The 20,258-nt window shown below is 32.9% G+C and overlaps 3 protein-coding genes across 5 annotated transcripts; 2 read left to right on the forward strand and 1 right to left on the reverse strand.

Annotated features, from left to right (window-relative positions):
- The first annotated feature begins 723 nt into the window (after positions 1-723).
- On the forward strand, positions 724-4,178 carry LOC120280536 (protein PTST, chloroplastic). The gene is made up of 9 exons (XM_039287392.1): positions 724-815; positions 949-989; positions 1,127-1,451; positions 1,861-1,950; positions 2,470-2,538; positions 3,214-3,319; positions 3,572-3,660; positions 3,746-3,858; positions 3,952-4,178. The coding sequence occupies exons 2-9, from the start codon at positions 961-963 to the stop codon at positions 4,049-4,051; spliced, it is 921 nt and encodes a 306-aa protein (XP_039143326.1). The 5' UTR covers positions 724-815; positions 949-960; the 3' UTR covers positions 4,052-4,178.
- LOC120280537 (uncharacterized protein At2g34460, chloroplastic) lies at positions 2,559-9,088 on the reverse strand. Of its 3 annotated transcripts, XR_005542353.1 has the most exons (7): positions 8,944-9,088; positions 8,659-8,859; positions 8,457-8,573; positions 7,230-7,502; positions 6,924-7,115; positions 5,722-5,962; positions 2,559-3,020 (listed from the first exon to the last, which is right to left on the reverse strand). XR_005542353.1 is itself a non-coding variant. In XM_039287394.1 (6 exons), the coding sequence occupies exons 1-5, from the start codon at positions 9,037-9,039 to the stop codon at positions 6,951-6,953; spliced, it is 852 nt and encodes a 283-aa protein (XP_039143328.1). In that variant the 5' UTR covers positions 9,040-9,088; the 3' UTR covers positions 5,445-5,962; positions 6,924-6,950. The 3 variants fall into 3 exon arrangements, 2 of the variants coding, with proteins under 2 accessions (XP_039143328.1, XP_039143327.1); XM_039287394.1 differs by lacking the exon at positions 2,559-3,020 and having other exon boundaries at positions 5,445-5,962; XM_039287393.1 differs by lacking the exons at positions 2,559-3,020; positions 5,722-5,962 and having other exon boundaries at positions 6,690-7,115.
- Positions 9,089-10,018: 930 nt separating this feature from the next.
- On the forward strand, positions 10,019-16,661 carry LOC120280783 (P-loop guanosine triphosphatase YjiA-like). Its single transcript, XM_039287729.1, has 10 exons — positions 10,019-10,334; positions 10,399-10,490; positions 10,813-10,979; positions 11,823-12,145; positions 12,711-12,861; positions 13,212-13,455; positions 14,640-14,711; positions 15,117-15,195; positions 15,354-15,471; positions 16,224-16,661. Exons 1-10 carry the CDS (start codon positions 10,064-10,066, stop codon positions 16,249-16,251), a joined length of 1,545 nt encoding a protein of 514 aa, XP_039143663.1. The 5' UTR covers positions 10,019-10,063; the 3' UTR covers positions 16,252-16,661.
- The last annotated feature ends 3,597 nt before the right edge of the window (positions 16,662-20,258 follow it).

Genomic DNA, 20,258 nt, shown 5'->3' on the forward strand with positions numbered 1-20,258 from the left:
TCAAATTATTATTTTAATTATTAATAAAAAGATAAATTGATCATGGAGTGAGGGGGGAATGAGCAATCTTTTTATTTTTGGGAGGATTGCTCACTCCCCACCCACTTCTCTCTCATTCTCATTCATGGTCATCCAAACAAAGGTTTGGGTTTACTATATTTTCATTTCCATTTCAAGCATGTCAATTAAACACCCCTTCTAAATCAGTTTTTTTTTGCTGAGGTGCAAATTTCAAATTCTGGGAAAAAAGACAATTAACACTATGACATATCCGAAATTAACATAATTTAGAATACTACTCAATTTATAACATTCAATTGAATTTCCAACTATTTCTGCAGACTTGTAATTCAGACGTATCCTTTTCAAATATATATATATATATATAACTTCAAAAGCAATAATATTTTACTGACAATCAGATAACTTAATAATAAACAACTTTTTTATTTTCCACCTTACTCAATTCAATCTCTATCACCATCAAGAATACCCACCAATTTTGATGTTTTGCACGTACATCTCCAACGAGAGAATTTAGAAATTAAATTGAACGGTTGAGATTTGCTGCGCACTGTAGCACTCATGATTTGGTTAAAAAATTTGTTTTTTTATTAATTTTTTTACAATGCAGTACTACTTTATACTATTAAATATAATTTAAAATTTAGCAAGGGGGTACATATAAAATAATAAGATCTTGAGCAATCTTTTGAGGGCCCTCTCCGACCGCAAATGAGTGAAACACTGGAAAATTTTTGTGGTTGCTGCCTCTCTTTTCTGTTTCACTTTTTGGTTCTCAATCCCCACAAAAGGTTTGCAATTACTTCGAAAATCTCATTGTAATTTTTCTTTTATGATTGCCATCCATTTTCAGTTGTTGTTGCAATTGCTCTGTGATTTGGAAAGTTCTAGTTTTTGATGTAATTTGATGCTTCTTTGCTGTAGGGTTTGTTAACCATGGAATGCTTGAATGGAAGCTCTTTGAGGTAATATTTCTCAATGATTTGTTGTGTGTGTGTGTTTTTTTTTTGGTGCAATGCTGAAATCTTGCAAAATGTAGTGGATTTTTGTTGTTGTTTGTGTGTTATTTCAGTGTTCATGTTGGAATTGTTTCACAATTTAGGAACTTGGGGTGGGAGCATAGTCCTATTCTCAATTGGAATGCTCATGCTGATAGATTGCATTTGGAGACAAGAAAATTAGGGTTTTTATCATGTGCTTCAGCCAGCTTTCCATGGAGTGGTAAAATTAGGGTTTCAATGTATCCGATCAACCGGTTTTTTGGAAAGCAGTCATCTTGGAGAGTCTTTGCTGCACATGTTGGCTTGGATGGGGATCCTTCCTCATTGTCACATGAAGATCAATTAAGTAATATTGATGAGCATGCACAAAGGGATGATGATGATGCATCTAATGGTGTCCTCCCAAAAAAATTGGGGCCCGATGAGGTAAATCATTGTTTGAGAAAGCATATCAAATTCATGGTTTGTAATATCAACGACTTAGTATTCGGGTCATTATTAGAATTATTCACAAGCGGTGAAAGTTCGAATTTTGGGTGAAGGCATATTTCTAAGAGTGTGAGTAGTGGTTGTGTGTGGGTGATATATCCTGCCCCCACTTACTTCACTGAGACTCATGCGTAATCCTGTTTTGTTCAGCAGCGAGGTCACTCATCTTGGCGAAATAAAAAAAAAAACTTATGGTTTGGAATAGTTATTGTGCGCATTTGTAACTTGAGGATTCCCCAAAAAATGGTTTTTTGTGAATCTAGGGCAGAATTTAGATTCTGTTAACATGCAAGCATGGTGGATTAATCTCATTGATACTTGACATTGTTTTAGGTTTTCTTGACAGTTGAAGTTGCTGCTTGTTGACTCTGAAAGAGCTAAACTCATAAGGAAGCTCAGTGAAGCTAACCAATATAACAGATTTCTCAAACGTCAGGTTGCAGTGATTCATTTATTTATATAGCTGCAATGTTTTATCAGTTTAAAACTCTCTAGATTTTGTTCCAATATAACAGATTTCTTAAGCAGCATGTTTGTGGTTATTCATTTATTTATATATCTACAAACATGTTTCATCAGTTTAAAGCTCTTTAGATTTTGTTCTGAATGTGATTGGATGTATGCTAGATATGTTTATTCATAAGAACATTCATGCAAATTTGAGTATTCTATGCATAGTTTATGCATGTTAATTTCAGTATCATCTTCAGTTATAATATAGTGATTGGACTGTAATGCATATTTTATTTAATTGTTAGTATGTTATCTTTTGTGGTTTAGTTAAGTTGGCATCTCTTTTCATTTAAAAAGATACATAATTCATCTCTCTTTTTGTAGTATAATTTCTCATTGGTCAAATGATGATATGATGTTACAAATATGACAATGGGTTCTTTATGCAGTTAGGGTTTTGTTTTATTTACTTTTAATTCATTTTTCTTCATTTGTGCTGCAGTTGCAAATCAATGACACTGCTCTGGTGGACATCAAAGATAAACTTGCTTCTTTAGAATCTGAGCTTCAGGTTATTTGTTTATTTATTTCTGATAACTTGTCTTTTTGTTTTCCTGCTTCATCTTTTCATGAATGCTCCAAACTGAAGTGTTCGGTTCCAGCAGTATATGATCCAATTCATAATTTGAATTGAGGCAACCATGAATTGAAATAATTGAAACAAAATAAAATTCAAGCACTGTGGTCAACCATTAGAAGAATGTGTAACCATGTACCGAGTTTACGAGAAACAGAGATTTCAAAGAGAGGATATTGTCTGTCCAATAGCATTTGTGCAGATTGATGCAGCAAACCACAGTGGCATTTATAGGATATCATATTTTTTGATATTTCTGAATCCATAGTTCATTTTGTCACTGTGGTGTCTAGGAACAAAAGCTTGTTCTGTTCCATTCGCCTCGACACCTCATTAGCGCCAAGTTTACTTGAAGAAGTTTGAGGTCCTCTTGGTCGAATTTCGGATCATATTAGCTTGATACGAAAATAGATTCCCTGAAACACCATTTCATAAACCAATTTAATGAGTAACCATAGTTTCATCGTATACTTCTGAAATCATCATCCAGAAAAGATATACTTAAGTGTTAACTATTATGAGACAAGCAGTACTGCCTATTTTCGACGTTGTTTGCATTAATCTAAAGATTTGCTAAAATTTTTTAAGATTTTGATTCTTTTTCGACAGGTTTTGGTTGCTCTCGCGGAAGAGATTGCTGATTCTGGTGTTCAACCTGGTACTAGAAAGATTAGTGGAAAATACATTCACTCTCATCTTGTCTCCAGACTAGAAGGTAGCATTTCTTTTTCATGCTTATACTGGTTTCTGAATTCAGAATTACCTCCCTTGATGATATTTGATAACCATATCACCTACCGGTGTAATTATGAAAGAGTGATCAGACCTTTACTCACATCAAGTATGCTCATTATTCGAACATATCTCTTCGAGAAGGCATACCTATCTCAATATATTTGCACTTAATTAAAGAAAAAACCTATTTGTCCTTTATTGTTCACTATGAAATGCCGAATTTCTGATGCAGCTATGCATGAAAAAATAAAGAATGGATTGACTGCCGTAGACTCTGTAAAAGTTGAGGAAATTTTCTTGTATTGGATTGGCATGGCTGAGGTATGTACAGTCTACTCTCGACCGGAGACCGCGATTATGTTCTTTACTTTGCAATTGTTATGATTTTTTGTTCGATTTCTATCAGAGTGTGCAAGTGATGGGTTCCTTTGATGGGTGGTCTCGCGGAGAGGAAATGTCACCCGAATACAATGGCGCCTATGCTCTATTTTCTACTACTCTGAAACTTAGACCCGGACGGTAATGCACTTGTTACTTCTCGCATTTTTTCCTTTCGATATTGAAAATACGACTCACAGCTACACGCCATTCTATTTATTTTTCTCTATACAGGTATGAGATAAAGTTCTTGGTTGATGGAGAGTGGAAGTTATCACCTGAGTTACCTACCGTTGGTGAGGGCTTACTCAAGAACAACCTTTTAATTGTATGATAATATCATGGCTTTATCAAGCAAAGGGCTTTTTATAGCTAATGCTTGCAAACTCAAGTTCTATATATATCTCTCTTAAATTTTATGAGATGCTGAGGTTTATATATATGCATAGATTGTTTCTCTATTTTTGTATATTTTTTTTTTAAACATGTAAACCATATAAAATTATGCAGTTAGTACTGCACTTTTGTATCATATTAAAATTTTTCTTTTCATGTGCCCACCTACAAAATTATCCTTTGAATCAAGTAAACCTTAATGTCACTTAAACATATTTTTTAAATTACATATTAAGGTTCCCCGGGATGACCATGGGTTAGCAAGGCACTGACAGAATACAGCTGAGGTTATATTACCAAATTTTTTTTTTTGCAAATATGAATTTTACAAATAAACATTTAATAATAATTTTGTAAATATAATTTTAATATTAAAACATAAATTTTACTTCCTCCGTTTTTTTTACTTGTCACATTTATCTATTTTACACCGATTAAAAAAAACGGATTGAAATTAATTGGTTACTTATATTTTATAAAAAAGTTCACTACTTTTAAAAGCTATTCGTATTTAAATCTCCACTAAGTGAAGTGTATAATTTAATAGTTAGTTGATTGTGATTTATTGAAAATAGTACAAGTACATTAAATTAAAAGATAAATTAAAAAAAATTATTTAATGTTGCATAAGTATTCTTTGAAAAAAAAAAAAACTACAAAATGTGACAAATAAAAAGAAACAGAGGGAGTAATTAATATCAATTAAACATCCAAAGCTGGCCCAACACCCTTGATCCACCAACTAGACATAATCCTATATATAATGTTTTGACCATTTTCTTTTTAGCATTTTAACCCCTTCAAACAAACATTTATATTCTCAGAATATGTTATCCATGCTGTTATATTTTTACCTATAATCATAACATATGAGAGCATCATGCATTTTCTTAAAAAAAAAAAAGATAAAACAGGAGAAACTTCATCAATGCATACATCAGTTCACCCAGTAATAATATGAAATCATTTTGAATTCTACAGTAAAACATAAAACTACATATATTGTTTTGCATTCTTTTGGACTCAATTAGGCCAGGGAAGGTGGGTGTGTATGAATGCAGAGATAAGCTTGGACCCAGTGCAGTTCATTGATAATTAGAGTCTAACAAGCAAATGTAAATAAATAAACAAATAATGTAGTTAAGATGCTCATATGCAAGAATCATAAGATTGAGCAATGGCACCAAAATATTGGTGGAACTAAGGTTTTCAAATACCTCTTAAATACACACTGCACCTACCATTAATTTGTATCATTTCAACAGGTTGAGCTGCATTCATTTAAGATGACCAACACAATAATCTAACAAATTGCACAAACATGTGTCATGTATTAGAGTAAGTTATGGTCCACATCTGTTACACCCGAAAAATAGATATGAGAATCTAAACCTGGGTCTCTCATCCTAGCAGCTTATAGCTTATCCTTTTGAATCAAGTCCGAATTACATATATCACCACAAACACAAATTCAGTGCAGAAAGAAGAAGCATTTAGCAATTAGTGTCTTACCGCCACAAGATAATATTGTTTGTTGGATGTCTCAACATCAAAGAGTTGGCAAGTAATGCATTCCTTGATCTTATAAAGAGAGTTCTGAATGCTTACCTCTGTGTGGAAGCATGAAGAGTCTCATGTTGGCTGTGGTGTTTATTGTCTGCAGCTTGTTTTTCCTCAGCTACAGGACTGCAGCTGCGGTGGTGGAGTTTGACAACATTGCGCCATCCCCGGCCATGGGTAGTGGTAGCGGTAGCGGTGCTGCTGCTTTGGCTCCACCCATCTTCATTGCTGTGTTGGCCTCTTTCTTTGCATGGTTCAATTGAGAGTTTTGATATCTCTGATCATCTCCCTAAACATTTAAACCATATTATGCTATAATGTGTGTGCTTTTGTTTTCAGTGAGTGTCTTCACTGTCTTGGCATACATGACTATGTAATTTTTGTTTCAAGGCATGGAATTATTTCTTATGTTGGTCATCATCAATCAGTTTGGAGTCATCAATCAAAAGAGTAAACAATGTACGAAAACTTTTATGGAGATACAACTCAGGGCACAGGCTACAAATATGGCAGATATTTTCAGGTGCTAATCTACAACATCCTCGATTAAATTCTATGCTTGGGGAAAAAGGCAAAAACATAGACAACATCAACTGAAAAGTAGTTATCTTCAAGAACAGGAATTCTATTTCTCCCAAACATACTACGAGTATCATTAGATAATACAGAATATAAAATTTAAAGGGTTGGTGAGTATAGACATAATACCAATGTTGTACTTTATATTGATAGGCATGCCTTAACATAAAAAACTTGAGCAATGCATAATGCTAAAAACACTTAAAGAAAAAAAAAATTGCAACCATAATTACATTCAGAATAATTGAAGCTTTAACAACTGAAGAAGTAAAGAATTATATTTCAAAAACTCCCTTGTTCTTATTAATTGGCCACCTGGATGAACATGCTTAGATGACTAGGAGCCTATGCTTCCATACTAGGTATCACTTCATTTTTACATTTGATGCAAAGAGAAGGAACTTACAGGTAAACAATAACTGAAGGTAATTATCACAGATCACATTCCATTATCATCATGGTCTTCATTCATTAGAAGTTCAATCCACATTTGCAACAACAACAGCTAGCCTAGATTTTATGTGGACATAATAATGTAGATAAGATCTCAATATGTGATGGTCAACATTACATTTTCCTTTTTCAAGAATAAGACATGGAATTTACAAATTTAAAAGAACTGTATATGATAAAATTTGTTTGAAAAGAATTAAAAACAATATAGTGAATACCCTAGTTGGGGAAACCTCATGCATAAATTACTTTTGTTGAATTGCACTAAACAAATCCTTGATTGGACGTCTTGGGCCATCGGAGCGTGAAACAATCTCAACAACTTTAAAATAAGACTCGGGGCAGAGAATTGCTTCAACAGCAACTTCTGCAACCTGATCTCTAGATACAGAACCCTCATAAAGAGTATCCTGCAAAACACATTCAAAGAAAGAGAGTAACAAATTAAAAGAAAGAAAAAAAGTCATCTGCATATGTAGCTGCAGATAAAACAAAGGCACTAGGTCAATTATCAACATTGTTACCTCTGGCTCCATGATTATATTTCCACTAGGTGGATCATCTCGCAGTCCACCTGGCCTTATAATTGTGTAATTAATGCCGGACTTTCTAATATATTGCTCTGCCTGTAGCTTTGCTATCAAAGTAAGTCCAAACGCGTTGAGAAGCACGTAAGCCGGGTTAAGGATTTGACCCATTGCAGCCCCATTTACCAAAATGGAACTTATAAGTATAAACCTTTTCACCCCAATCTTGCGACATGCTTCAACAAGGTTTACAGTACCAAAATTGTCAACCTGCATTACAAGGCATTTAAGTTACTGAGTCACAAGAAAAATGCTGATGGAATTGGAATCTAAAAAAACCTGGCACGAAGAAGAATTAATGAGATTACATTTTAATATCCAAATTTTAAATATAAAAAAGGCTGCCAGGAGAATATGATAGTACACTAAAACATTTCAGCCATTACTAACAACATTATTTTCCATACATGCCCAGTTAAGTTAAAATGATGAGTGAGGTTAATCATGGGGCCACAAACAGTAACTCAAATATTCAATTACTTAATAAATAAAAGTCAACAGAAAATCTAAACCTAGAAGAGAATAGAACTCAAGGTTAACAAAAACAAAACTGTTGCAATTTTATTAGCACACTGCACTAAATCAAGCATAAGTGATTTGCACGATGATCATATCTTAATGATTCAAAGTCCAAACTTTGAAGGAACCACGTAAACAAGAAAACCTATCATCAGCATAATCTGAAAACCTAAAGATCACGATGATCTTCAAGTAAATTATAATTTGTAGCCTCTTTCCAAGTGCATGCTTTTTCAAGACCTGATGCTCCATGATAAGTTTCATAAATTTTCTACATCTTGTAAAATCCTTTTAACACTAATACAATCCTGAGATGTTAATCTTACATTTCCTAACACTATGTATTACAATTGTAATATTGTACACTAAAAGATCAAAGCAATACATTGAGCATTTGTACCTGTGAGAATTAAAAATCACACAATGCATGTAGGATTAGAACTAGTAAACTCTTACATGAATCAAGTGTCTTATGAACTGAGTTACCAACCAAAGAGAAATGATTGTATGACTTGCAGTAGCTAATTCATAACACATTTTACTCATCAACAAAACATATGTATAAATTCCACAACATTTGAATGCAATGAGTTGAAAATACCAAACAAACAACCCCAAACAGAGGAGGAAAAAGAGTCATTAAACCTTCCAAGGCGCAAAGACATCCCACGAGTACCGAAATCCCGTGGTACATATCACAGCTTCAGCATCACCAATGGCTTCCACTAACTTCTCCGATCCCTCAGTAACATCAGCCTTCACCTGTAAAAAAATTTCAAACTCACAACACATCAGACATGAAAACCAAACCAAAAATCCAGATAAAATTCCTCATGTCTCCACTCACAATATCCAAACTAGAACCTAAAGGCAAACTTATCCTCGCCTTCTCCAAATCAAGAGCACCAGCCCTAACAGCAAAACCCTTAGCCAGCAACTGCTCAACAATCTTCTTCCCCGTTCTTCCTGTAGAACCAGCAACAAAAACCTTCTTTTTCCCATCATCTGATGAAGCCCCCATCTCCGCGCTTGTGCTCGCTGAATCCATCTGAGAAGCAGCAACAAGAGCCAATGGTAAGCAATATGATCGGAGAAACCGAGAGGAATGGGGTGAGAATGCTTGATTTGATACCTGGGAAGCTGAAATGGAAGAAGAGAAGAGATTTCTTGCTAGGGTTTTGAGAGCCGTGTGCGGAGGAGAAGGGACTCTGAGGAAAGACACCGCCATTAACGTCCCACGAAGACGAAGCTCTGAAGTGGATCACGTTTATTTACAGTGGTCTCGTGGAGTTTTTTATCCGAAAATGGAAAAAAAAGAGTTTTTGCACAGGTACCCCCACATCTTTTTGAATTTAAATGTTTGGTGTTTTACCCCCTTTATATTGATGCCTAAATAGTAAATAAGTAATTCATTTGAATAATCTGGAAGAAAAAAAATACTTAAATTGATAAATTGAAACTTTTGAATTACGGACTAAATATATTTAAATTATATAGTTGCTAATATTATTTACCCTACATTGTAATTTGTAATATTTATGTTGATCACTGTAATTTTAAAATATTTATTATCTTTTTATACATCCTTAAGTTTTATTGAAACATTTATTATCATAAATATTACAAAAAAAGCTACATGCCATGTCAATTGCCATGTTTGATTTTTTAATTTTTTAATTTTTTTAGTTGATGATTTCTGTTTTGTACTTCAGTTAATGATATAATTAAAAAAATTACAAAAAATTAGAAAACATGTTGATGTAGACAAACATGGATATCAATGGACTTTTGACCTATTGGTATCGGATCCATTCTCTAAGTTCTTATTTTGGAGAGATCCAAAATCAAAATCTAAACAATGTGAGGGCATGATATTGTTGAGCTTACGGATATGCTCCACATCAGTGCATTACTGACTATTAATCTTAAAATAAGGATGGTCTAATATAAAAGAAAAAACAAGCACATGCTAATAAATAATTTCATCAAAACATAAAAAAATCATATTAAATATTTGGAAATTATATATTGAAATAAATATTACAGTAAAATTTAAAGATGAATAGATTGGTGCCTTTAAACAAAAAAAAAAAAAATATATATATATATATATATATATATATTAAAAAAAGAAATTTTATAAGGGTGTGTATATAATTTCTCAATCCTACAGGGTGTATTTGTAAATTTAACCAGTGTTCACTTTCCGTTGAGAAGTTCTCTCACACCTTCGATAGAGAGAAAGAGCATCAATGGAGGGCAACGAGATGAGCGTGGCGTTCGAGAACCGCACGTTCAACCGGCGCTCCGCCCTGGGCGGCGGTCGGATGGCCTGCACCCTAGTGACGGGCTTCCTCGGCAGCGGCAAGACCACGCTTCTCCGCCATATCCTCGACAACCGTGGTGATCTCCGCATCGCCGTGCTTGTCAACGAGTTCGCCGGCTCCGACGTTGATTCCCTCCTCCTTGACTCTTCCCGCATCAATTCCGCTTTCAATCTTTCCACTGTTGCTCTCACGCATGGTCTTTCCAAACCCTTGCTTCGTCTTCTTGATACTTGTCTCTAATTTCTCTGATTTGTTGTTAGGTTGTGCTTGTTGTGATGTGAAGGGGCCGTTTAGGGATGCCTTGCAGCGGATCGTTGATAGCAAGCATAACTTCGATTGTCTGCTTATCGAGGTCTTTTAGTTTCAAGCTCGTCTCCTATGTTTCATTTATTGCAAGTCGTTTCATAATTTTCGTGAAAAGTTTATAGCTAGATATTCCTTCAGGAACACATTTGTAGGTTGGTTTCGAGGAAAAATGTTTCTTTTATTTTTTTTGTTATGAATTTTGAACTCTGCTTCTCTTCCTGAAGTTCACATGTGATATATTGATATGCTATGAAAAGGGATGAAATTCAACTTTAAAGCATTGTTTTAGTATCTAAAGTTTTTCTGTTGCATCGAATTGCTTACTGTTGAGTTGTGTATGATTTTTATGCATCAAATTTGTCATGTAGACTTCTGGGTTGGCAAGACCAGATATGTTTGTGGCACAACTGGAAGAAGTAGGCATACATTTGGATCTCACCATCACTGTGGTTGATGCTGAGTCACTTGATAAGGTTGTAAAAATTGATATTGTGAAGAAGCAGTTGGAGCATGTGGATCTTGTGTTATTAAACAAGTATGCTTTCTGAATATGGCATTTTCATGGTTGAGACATTATGCTTGGTGGAGTTGAGATCATTGTAGTAACATGTGTTATATTTTTATTTAGCATGATACTTCCCCAATCTATATACTGTTCTTGTGTTTTGCAAGATATTTTCTGCCCAAAATGTTGCTAAATAGAAGATTGTTTAGTAGACATGTATCTAGAAGAGAAGCTCCTTGCACTGATAAAATTTATGGGTGAACCTTATAGATTTGATAGGAAGGCCATTTCCTATCAAATCTATAGCCCCTGGTGGACAAGTTCCTTTCAAAGCTCCTTGCACTGATAAATTTTATAAAGTGAACCTTATAGATTGTTAGGAAGGTCACTTTCTGCCATCAGCCTATGGTGGACAAGTTCGAATGCAAAGTTATCACACGGAGCATGCCAGGCTTAAGGAACTTATATAATTGTCTTGATGACAGCAGAAATCTATAGCCCTTGCTTCATACATTCCCATGACATTGACCCAGAACACACTTGTACAAATTGTTTTTCACTTCAATGATTAGCTTAAATTAATTTCTGTTTGATTATGAAGTAATATTTGGCTGCTAAATTTTAGATATGTGAACTGCCAAATATTGTCAAACTTGTGGTTCTCAAGTGCCTTTCATCCATATGTTATTACAATATTGGAGGATTACATTTTCTTGTGCTTACACAATCACCAAAAAGAAGAAAAACCTTTGATGTCTTATTTAATTTTTGAAATAAAATTTGACCTCTTGCTTTTTTTCTTTTTGTATCAACTATTCATGAAATGAAGATAAATTCTATACTTAAATGAAAATTGTGTTTGATCTCTTGCAGATGTGATTTAGCTACACTGGGACAGATCTCTGATGCAGAAGACATATTAGAAAGGCTAACAGGGAATGCCAAGGTTGTTCGATCTCAGTTTTGTAAGGTTCCTTTAGATCTTGTGATCGACTGTAGTAAAATTGAAGCTCTAAGTCTTCCTGAGGAAGAATGCAACAGTGTTTTGCCAGTCCTTTCTCATGAAGCTTTGCCTAAAATGAGGTTCCGGAGAAATGTGTTTGGCAACACTTCAGTGGCAGTTTCTTCTCTTAACAACACCAGCAACCACCCTGCTGTATCTAGTGATAAAAACAACGCTGATGATTCGGGAAGTGGTATGACATATGGCATATAAATTTCCTTGAAAATAAACATGTGGCTTGGTCTGAACATGTGTTCTGCAAATTGGCCAGCAAAGATCTTTGGTTTTAGTTACTTATCTTTTTCTTCCATGATCTGAAATATATGAGATACAAAGTGATGGCACTGCTGAACTTTTAGTTACTTTATTGTCTATAAGATTCTCTGTGACAAGTTATTCATCGCTGCAACCTTGTTTTCTTTTACACACACACACACAAAAAGAATTTCAGAACTAGCTAACAAGTATTTTAGCTGCATTGATCTGAATTTTGCCAGACATAAAATTCTGTAGCCTTGGTGTATCCTACATAATTGGCACTATCTTAATATCACATACTTGAGTCCTTTCATGGGAAAACTAGGGCCAAGAAATCATGCATTAAATTTCATGATATTTTTTGAGCTCAAGGCACAAGAGACATCACTCGTGCTACCAATGAATCTGCATCACTTTCAAGAAGGCATACCACTATTTGGCATGGTGCAAAATGTCTTCATTTCAGTTGCTGAGTTTTTTTGACTCCCTTTTGCTTTTAGGTTTGTCACATGGGGAATTCTTTTCATCTGTTACATTTCAAAGTGAGGTTCCCTTGTCTTTGGCCATGTTTCAATCTGAAGTCCTGCCAAGGATGAGAAACTCATGCAGGCTTCTTAGAGCTAAAGGCATTATATGGTTTGCTGAGGATAGGTAAATCTTTCTTTTATTTTAACTTGCTATCTTGGCTTTGAGCATCAAGATTATAATATTGAAGTATCTGAGACGGTAGAGAAAAAGTCAAATTCTTGTTGGAGAATGTCATTTTGGAAACCTGTCTATATGAGATCAATAATTTTGAATGAATGACTGCAATTTTGGGAATCACAGTCTTCCTCATTGTGCTTATCCACTTTGTTATGATCTTTTCTGTTTGATTCAATTATTTCTGCAGCCATGCAAATTGCATTGCCATTCATGGAATCAATTTCTAACTGCATCAATCTGTTTCTAGGTTTGTTGAATATTGACTAAGGATGCTGCTCATCTTTATTTCATTTCAGAGGAACCCGCTTTGTTTTCCAGTGGAGTGGGGTTAAAAGGATAGAAGCTGTTAGTGGACAGCCTTGGGATACTGTGCCAAAATCTTGTCTTGTACTCATTGGAATCGATAGTTCTGAACTTGAAGATATCTTTGTGTGCCTATCAAGGTCAACTGATCCTCCTAAAATATTTTTGGATGGCGGTCTTGCTAAAGAATATGCTAGACAATTCTTCCAGTTGATTTCAAAAGATGGAAGATTTAAGGTAGAAATCAATTAAAGTTTTCATTATTTGTTACTGAAGCACATCCATTCTCTATTGATGTTATTTCAAGAATTTTTGATTTTGGGAATTTGTTGGAATGAAAAGAGGTAGGAGTTTTTATTTCAAGATTCAAGGTAGGAATTTTTTATTTTTGGAATTTGTTGGAATGAAAAGAGGTCTGGAAACTGGACCTGTCGAAGTGTATAAAATAAAGAAATAGATCTTTAAAGGTATGAATTAGATTAATAGCCTTTCATATTCATTACTTTGTGACATAGGGGTGAATGATCTTCATGGGATGGTGTCCATCAAGTCAATGAATTTTGTAGAAAATTTCAGAAGAAGTGAAATGTTCCTAAAATTCGAGGGAATTGAGGAATATAACACATACTCTTGCTAATAAAGAAGTTTCTCGATAGGTTTCTTTGTAATGATGGACCTCTTTGTAAGGCTCAAGACTCAGTTTTTACCACTTTTGTTCTGTTGAAATTCATTCTGAAAGAAAATAATTGTGGGAAGATTTCGTAAGCTAGATAACCTTTGTCTATTTGAATTAATCTTTATTGACTTTTCAGTTTTACTAAAGAATGTTCCAACCTGCATACAGACCTTCTTGCCCAAACACATGAAGCTTACTTTTTTGTGCATTTGTATCACTGAGCTTGTGCTATATTCAGGAAGGATATAATCAGGACACGGCATGTCTTTGGGATGTCAAAGCGAGTTATTTCATATCTTGGCGCAACATTCTGTAATATATTAGTGACAATGATCAGAATCTTGACAGAATATTTATTCGTGTAATATAGATGTTTTGTGTTTATAGTTTTATTTTGCTTGTTTTTGTAGTCCCAAAAGATGTTTTAGCATGCATAAGACGATATTTTATCTAGGAACAGTTTGGATTAGACTCATGATCTCTGAGTTTTCTGCTAACAATTACAAATAACTTACTAGAACTATCTGATTTCATGCTGTATTTTATTTATTTAGTTATATTATTGTTTTCATGTGTGAAAGATTTATACCACTTTTTTTTTTTTTTGTGAGGAAGTGCCTTTCTTCATTTTCTTATTTGTAACAATTTAGATGGAGCCTGAGGTTTGTAACGTTTGTGAATCTTTACATTTTGGAAGTTTGTTAGTATATTTACTATGTAGAAGTTTTTTGTGATTATTTTGCAGGAGCCATCTCTTGAGAAGGAACCTCTTGTGATATTTGGTGTGAAAGGTTCACCCTTGCGTGGAATAAAAGAGGTAAATGATTACTGGACATTTTCTTTCAAGCCCATTGTTTATGATTTATGATCATGCTTGCCTTATCAGATATTGGATAGTGTTCACCTTCTTTGCGAGAGCATGATGCATTCTTGAACATCATAAATTGAAAGCCTTTTTACAGTATGGAATACAACTATTTTAACCTATTTTTTATTTTAACATCCATGTCCCATAGCCATATTTGACATGCTTTGGATTTATCAATCATTTGTTTGTTTAAACTGTATATATCTAGAGCCCATGGTCTATGGAAACTATAGATTGTTTGTTTTATTTAAATAATTAACATTTCTTTAAATGTATCACAAAATTTGAATAGCTATATCTATCTGCCTTTTGTTCTCATGGATTTCCTGGTCCCTTTTTTGAGCACCATTACAGTCTCAACTCAGTGGAGCTTTGATGCGAATTGTAAATGCTAAAGGAAATATCTTCCTAACGGCCACTACCTCTGCCGAAGGTAATTGTCTCATTGTTTTGATTTCAATTTCTCTTCACTTTAAAGCAACAATGTTTGATAACTTTGGCTAGGCGTATAAGATTGTTCATACTGAATTTTTTGCAAGTTTGTTCATAGTTGATCCATTTTCCTGAAAATCCATTAAACTTTGTTTTCAGAATACAATTTGCAGCTCTTTTTTGATGGGGTTTCCGACCCTCAGAAAGCGTGGGATGAAGTTCGATTGGCTGCCAGCGCAGTCATATCCAAGCTTTGTAAAAACTTTTGCCCCTGCAGGTAATTTCCAAATTTAATTAATTTATACAAGATACGTCAAAATTTGTTCTTCCATGCTGTGACTACGTCATATAAGTTATAATTAAGGTTTTCTTCATATAACTTAAAACCTTCACTTGATCTGTAGATACCTCAGTGGGTTGGGAACATTCTTCCAAAATGTTTTCTGACATAATTAGATTGATTTCTTTTTCCCTTCAGAAACTATACCTGATGTGGTCTTATTCTTTCGATATAGACAATTAAGACTAGGGGATCCAATTCTTACCCCCAAACATCATAAAAATTTAAGAAGACATCATATTAAACATCATGGCAATGCTAAAATTTATGATAAACCATAGCAATTAAAGCAAATGCTTCAATTCCTATCATAAACATTTTATTGTTACCTTTATTCACTTCTCTTCAAATTCAAGATTATACGCTTGGCTCAAGCCTTTTAGTGTCATTTTCTATTTCTAATTCAAATTGTTGACATATTTCACACCTCTCTGAGGGTTCTAAACTAGGGAGGTACTTACAATAACAGTAAAGATTTTAAAGAATTATATCTAATTATGGAGAGAAAAGGAAGTTCTTTGCAAGAACAGATCCTTTCCATTATCTTTAGAAAATATTTGTTAAACTGTGTCATAATGATGGAAGAGCATAAAAAAAATCAATACTAAAGTGTTTCTTCACCACTGGGTCTTTTAAATTTTAAATTTTAAATTTTGATGTATTTGTTTTGTGTGAACATTTATTTTCAGGTCAGATCTTGCTGCTCATGTCCATTAGGCAGTAATTTTCCTTCTTAGACTGATCGGAGGCACCAGGTTTAGGCAAGAAGATAAGTTCTAATTTTATTGCAGGCTTTTGGTCTAATGATGTATGGTTTGCTTTTGCAATCTTATATTGAAGACATGTACCTGGCTGGCAGTGTGACATAAGCAATATATATATATATATTTATGAATATAACAGTGTATCATGGTGAAGATAGGTTTTACCTTTTTACATATACTTTATTTTGATAAATATGGACAAGCCACATGTTAGAGTCGGACATACATACATAAAAGGCTGAGCTCTGTAATACTTGCGGTTTTTACCTGCATTAGCTGGGATTTGAACCTGTCTTTTGAGCAGGATGAACATCTTATCTTGGCATATACAAGAGTGGGATGAACACCTTAGCTTGGCATATATATATATATATATATATATATATATATATTATTTTTGTAAAGATGAAGGATCTGAATACAAAGTTAATTTTTATTTGGTTGGGGGCTAAGACTGTTGGGCTAAGTTAATTCTTTTTTGTAAATATTGGTTAGAGGGAAGTTTTTATTTGAGATAACTAAGATTTATTTAATTAATATTAATAAAATTTAAATGTTTGGAAATTAAAATAAAATGTTTATTGATATTAATTTTTTTAAAAGTAGGTATTAAATGTATTTATTTAAAAATAAAAATTTTATAAATATATATGTTTATAATTTTTTTGATTGAGTACTAATCTTTGCTCTTATTTCAATTTGAGTACTAATTTTTAAATTGTATTAAAATGAGCATTAATTTTAAATTTGATTACACCGATATGATATTTAGGGCTTTTGGGTTAGGATGCGATGCATTAATGTGGATGTTAGAATGCTTTTGTGGCTACTAATAATTTACATCATTTGCACCCATAGAAGGCATTATGTCAGCATTTTAATGTCCATGTCAATGCATTCTCACCGAAAAATCTCAAATGTCATGTTGGTGTAATTAAATTGAAAATTAGTGCTTATTTTGATATAAATTGAAAGTTAGTGATCAAATTGAACTAAGACTAAAAGTTAATACTCAAAAAAAAAAAAAAAATCACCGGTATCTACCATTTCCCTTGAGATTTTGCAATAATGCACAAACTAAATGTGATTTTTTATTTAAAAAAACGTTGGTGGTGTTTGTTTCACCGGATTTGGAACTTCATGTAGTTAGAATTATAAAATCATTGAAAATTCTTTGTTTGTTTAGATGGATTTAAAAAAATCGAATTACAAAATCATTGAAAATTCTTAAAAAAGTCGAATTACAAAATCATTGAAAATTCTTTGTTTGTTTAGATGGATTTAAAAAAGTCAAAGGAGTTTGAACTCCAATGAAGTAAGGATTTGATGGATTTTGAACTACGTCCAATTTGGGCCTAGTTCTAAATGCGGGATTTTAATTTATAAAATATATCCACATGATTGTCACAGTGAGGTTTAGATGTTTGTTATTTGATCATCATTATAGCCACTTATCAAATATATATGTAGCAAATATTCTGATTTTGTTAACAGTTTAAATATATTTAAAAGTGTTAATTTAAATTTAAATCCTCTACAAATAATATCCAAACAATTATTTTAATTTTAAATTAAAAAATATATAGTTTTTTTTATCCTAAATTAGTTAATTTATCATTTTTAATTATTTAATTATTTTATTTTTTAAATGAAAATATGTTATGGATTATTCAAAAGAAGATATTTATTAATTTAATATATTTTTTTTATCATAAAATTACACAATATATGCTTAAAAATATTTTTTAGGGCTAAACTAAATTAGAGGGATAAGCATAATATATTTAACATAAATATTAGACAAATGAAATATATTTACTAAAAGATACTTATTTCTCTATGGTTTGATATTTTTAAAAATTATTTTATTGGTTATAAAAATATTTATATAAATTGAACTAATACAACCAAAATTTAATAATAATAATAATAATATATATATATATATATATAATTTATAATTAATAAATACTACTTATCATTGAATATAAGGTAATCTTATCTTAGGTGACCATATACCAAATCCATATTTATAAATCTCTCCAACCAAACACAAAATTTTATAATCCAACATTCCAACTACATCAAACCATAAACTAGATTTAACACTCCTCATATTTTTAAATACAGTAATTACAACTACATTATAATTTGAAATCCATTGTATTTTTAACTACATTTAACCAAACGCTACCTTAATAATTTTGAAATTTTTTATAAAAGTTGATTGCAGTTTTGCAAAAACAAAGTTTTTTTTTCTACAAATAGACGAGAAGCACCTTCCATATAAGAGAAGTAAAAAATGTTTATACAAATAGACGAGAAGCACCTTCCATATAAAAGAAATAAAAAATGTGTATAAACGTGAAATGCAACTGTAAATTTAGCAAGCATTTTATATTCTCATCTTGCGTAGATTTTGAGGTGGACAAAATTTTATGCAAGTTTTGCCTAAAAAAAAACCAGTAATTTTTAAATTTATTATAAAACTTTCCCGGGTTGTTCCTTCAAATTTCAGAAATATGATTTTAACCAAGTAAAATTCTTGGGTTATGTTGCAAAATCACAAATTGTTGAAAAACAACTCAGTTTGAAAAATCTATATTTAAGGTATCATGGGCTAGCCAAACGGTAACTATTCGTGTTTATGATTGAGAGTCTCTAGATTATAATTCACATTTTGGGTTTTGTATAGAAATTTTGTGTGAGGAATACCTCTAATTATTTTCTCCAGGGTTGCATGGCAGAGAGGTTAATGCTTAGTTTGATACACTTTCGTACTCGTTTATCCTTCGTTTTGTCGCTTGACTTCATCGGAAAAAAAAAAATTAATGTTTAATTTTCCAGGTCTGTTTTTGCAAAATCATACAACTTTATAGGATTTTGGCGTAAACCCAATATTTCCTTAATTTTATATTTAATTTTTTAGGAGTGTTTTTTTTGTAAAAATGCACAATTGCACGCCACTTTTGCGAACTCACCCTGCGTTTATTACCAATTATTTCGGCGAAATCAATAACGTTTATTTGCCAAAGGATTCAAACTCTTCTTGCAAGGTGTCCGTGCATCCAGCTCCGGCGAACGGCCGCGGCCAGCACGTCCTCACGCTTCTCAAAACAAATATGCCCTAATTCCAATCCTGGTCAGTGCTATATGTGCGTATTCGGATCATTTGAGTTCATCTCGGCTTTTTTCTTAGCTTGTTTGATTGTGTTTGAGCTTTATTTGGGTACCAATCTTTTCCGCATTAATCGAAGTGTTTCAATTGAATTATGAATTTGAAATTTGATGATTGAATTTAGTTTGTAGTTTGTTCACTAATCAATTTCTGATCTTGAACTCATTTTGGTGTGGATTGTGGAATTTTTGTGAATGTGTGATTGAGATAATTATAGGGAAAGAAAGAGTCTTTTATCAAAATTTTTTTTTCCTTTTGGCTACTTATCATTGATCTTATTTTATTCACTCAACTATTTGCAAGGAAACAATTTTGCTGACATGATTTTCATTTTCTTGTTCTGGATAAAGTTCTTATCTTGATTATTCCTTACTGCCATTCTGCGGTACCTTGGTATTTTCATTCTGGTGCTTAAACTTGAATGCATCGCGTGATCATGCAAAGTGTTCTCTTCTTCATGATGGATGTCTTCCTTTTGTACTACTTGAATGAGAACCTTCATTAAAAGAATCAAATAACAAGTTTGTTTATATTTTATCCTATCATGGCTGCTGTTTATGGTTTTTGGGCTATTGCTTTATTGAGAACTTGCAAGAGAGGTGATTTATGATGTATGAATGCCACACAAAATATGCTCATCTTTTACGATTCCAGTTTGGAACACATGGATGAAAACTCAGCATTTGTGTGGTCAATTTAGTAAATTCTTATTGAGGAATGGATGTGCATATAAGATCTGTACCGAGCTTGTTGGTGTATGTGTCAATTCTTTCTTTAGTTCA

This window comes from Dioscorea cayenensis, chromosome 17 (assembly GCF_009730915.1).
Source record: "Dioscorea cayenensis subsp. rotundata cultivar TDr96_F1 chromosome 17, TDr96_F1_v2_PseudoChromosome.rev07_lg8_w22 25.fasta, whole genome shotgun sequence".
Lineage (NCBI taxonomy): Eukaryota > Viridiplantae > Streptophyta > Magnoliopsida > Dioscoreales > Dioscoreaceae > Dioscorea > Dioscorea cayenensis.

Bases quoted from the DNA above. Each gene is read 5' to 3' on its own strand.
- LOC120280783 (XM_039287729.1), top strand. From the start codon at position 10,064: ATGGAGGGCAACGAGATGAGCGTGGCGTTCGAGAACCGCACGTTCAAC. The intron at 10,335-10,398 runs GTCTTTCCAAAC...ATTTGTTGTTAG, and splicing joins CACTGTTGCTCTCACGCATG to GTTGTGCTTGTTGTGATGTG. The intron at 13,456-14,639 runs GTAGAAATCAAT...ATTATTTTGCAG, and splicing joins CAAAAGATGGAAGATTTAAG to GAGCCATCTCTTGAGAAGGA.
- LOC120280536 (XM_039287392.1), top strand. From the start codon at position 961: ATGGAATGCTTGAATGGAAGCTCTTTGAG. The intron at 1,951-2,469 runs GTTGCAGTGATT...TTTGTGCTGCAG, and splicing joins ACAGATTTCTCAAACGTCAG to TTGCAAATCAATGACACTGC. The intron at 3,859-3,951 runs GTAATGCACTTG...TTCTCTATACAG, and splicing joins CTGAAACTTAGACCCGGACG to GTATGAGATAAAGTTCTTGG.
- LOC120280537 (XM_039287394.1), bottom strand. From the start codon at position 9,039: ATGGCGGTGTCTTTCCTCAGAGTCCCTTCTCCTCCGCACACGGCTCTC. The intron at 8,860-8,943 runs GTATCAAATCAA...GCTGCTTCTCAG, and splicing joins CTTCCATTTCAGCTTCCCAG to ATGGATTCAGCGAGCACAAG. The intron at 8,574-8,658 runs GTGAGTGGAGAC...ATTTTTTTACAG, and splicing joins TAGGTTCTAGTTTGGATATT to GTGAAGGCTGATGTTACTGA.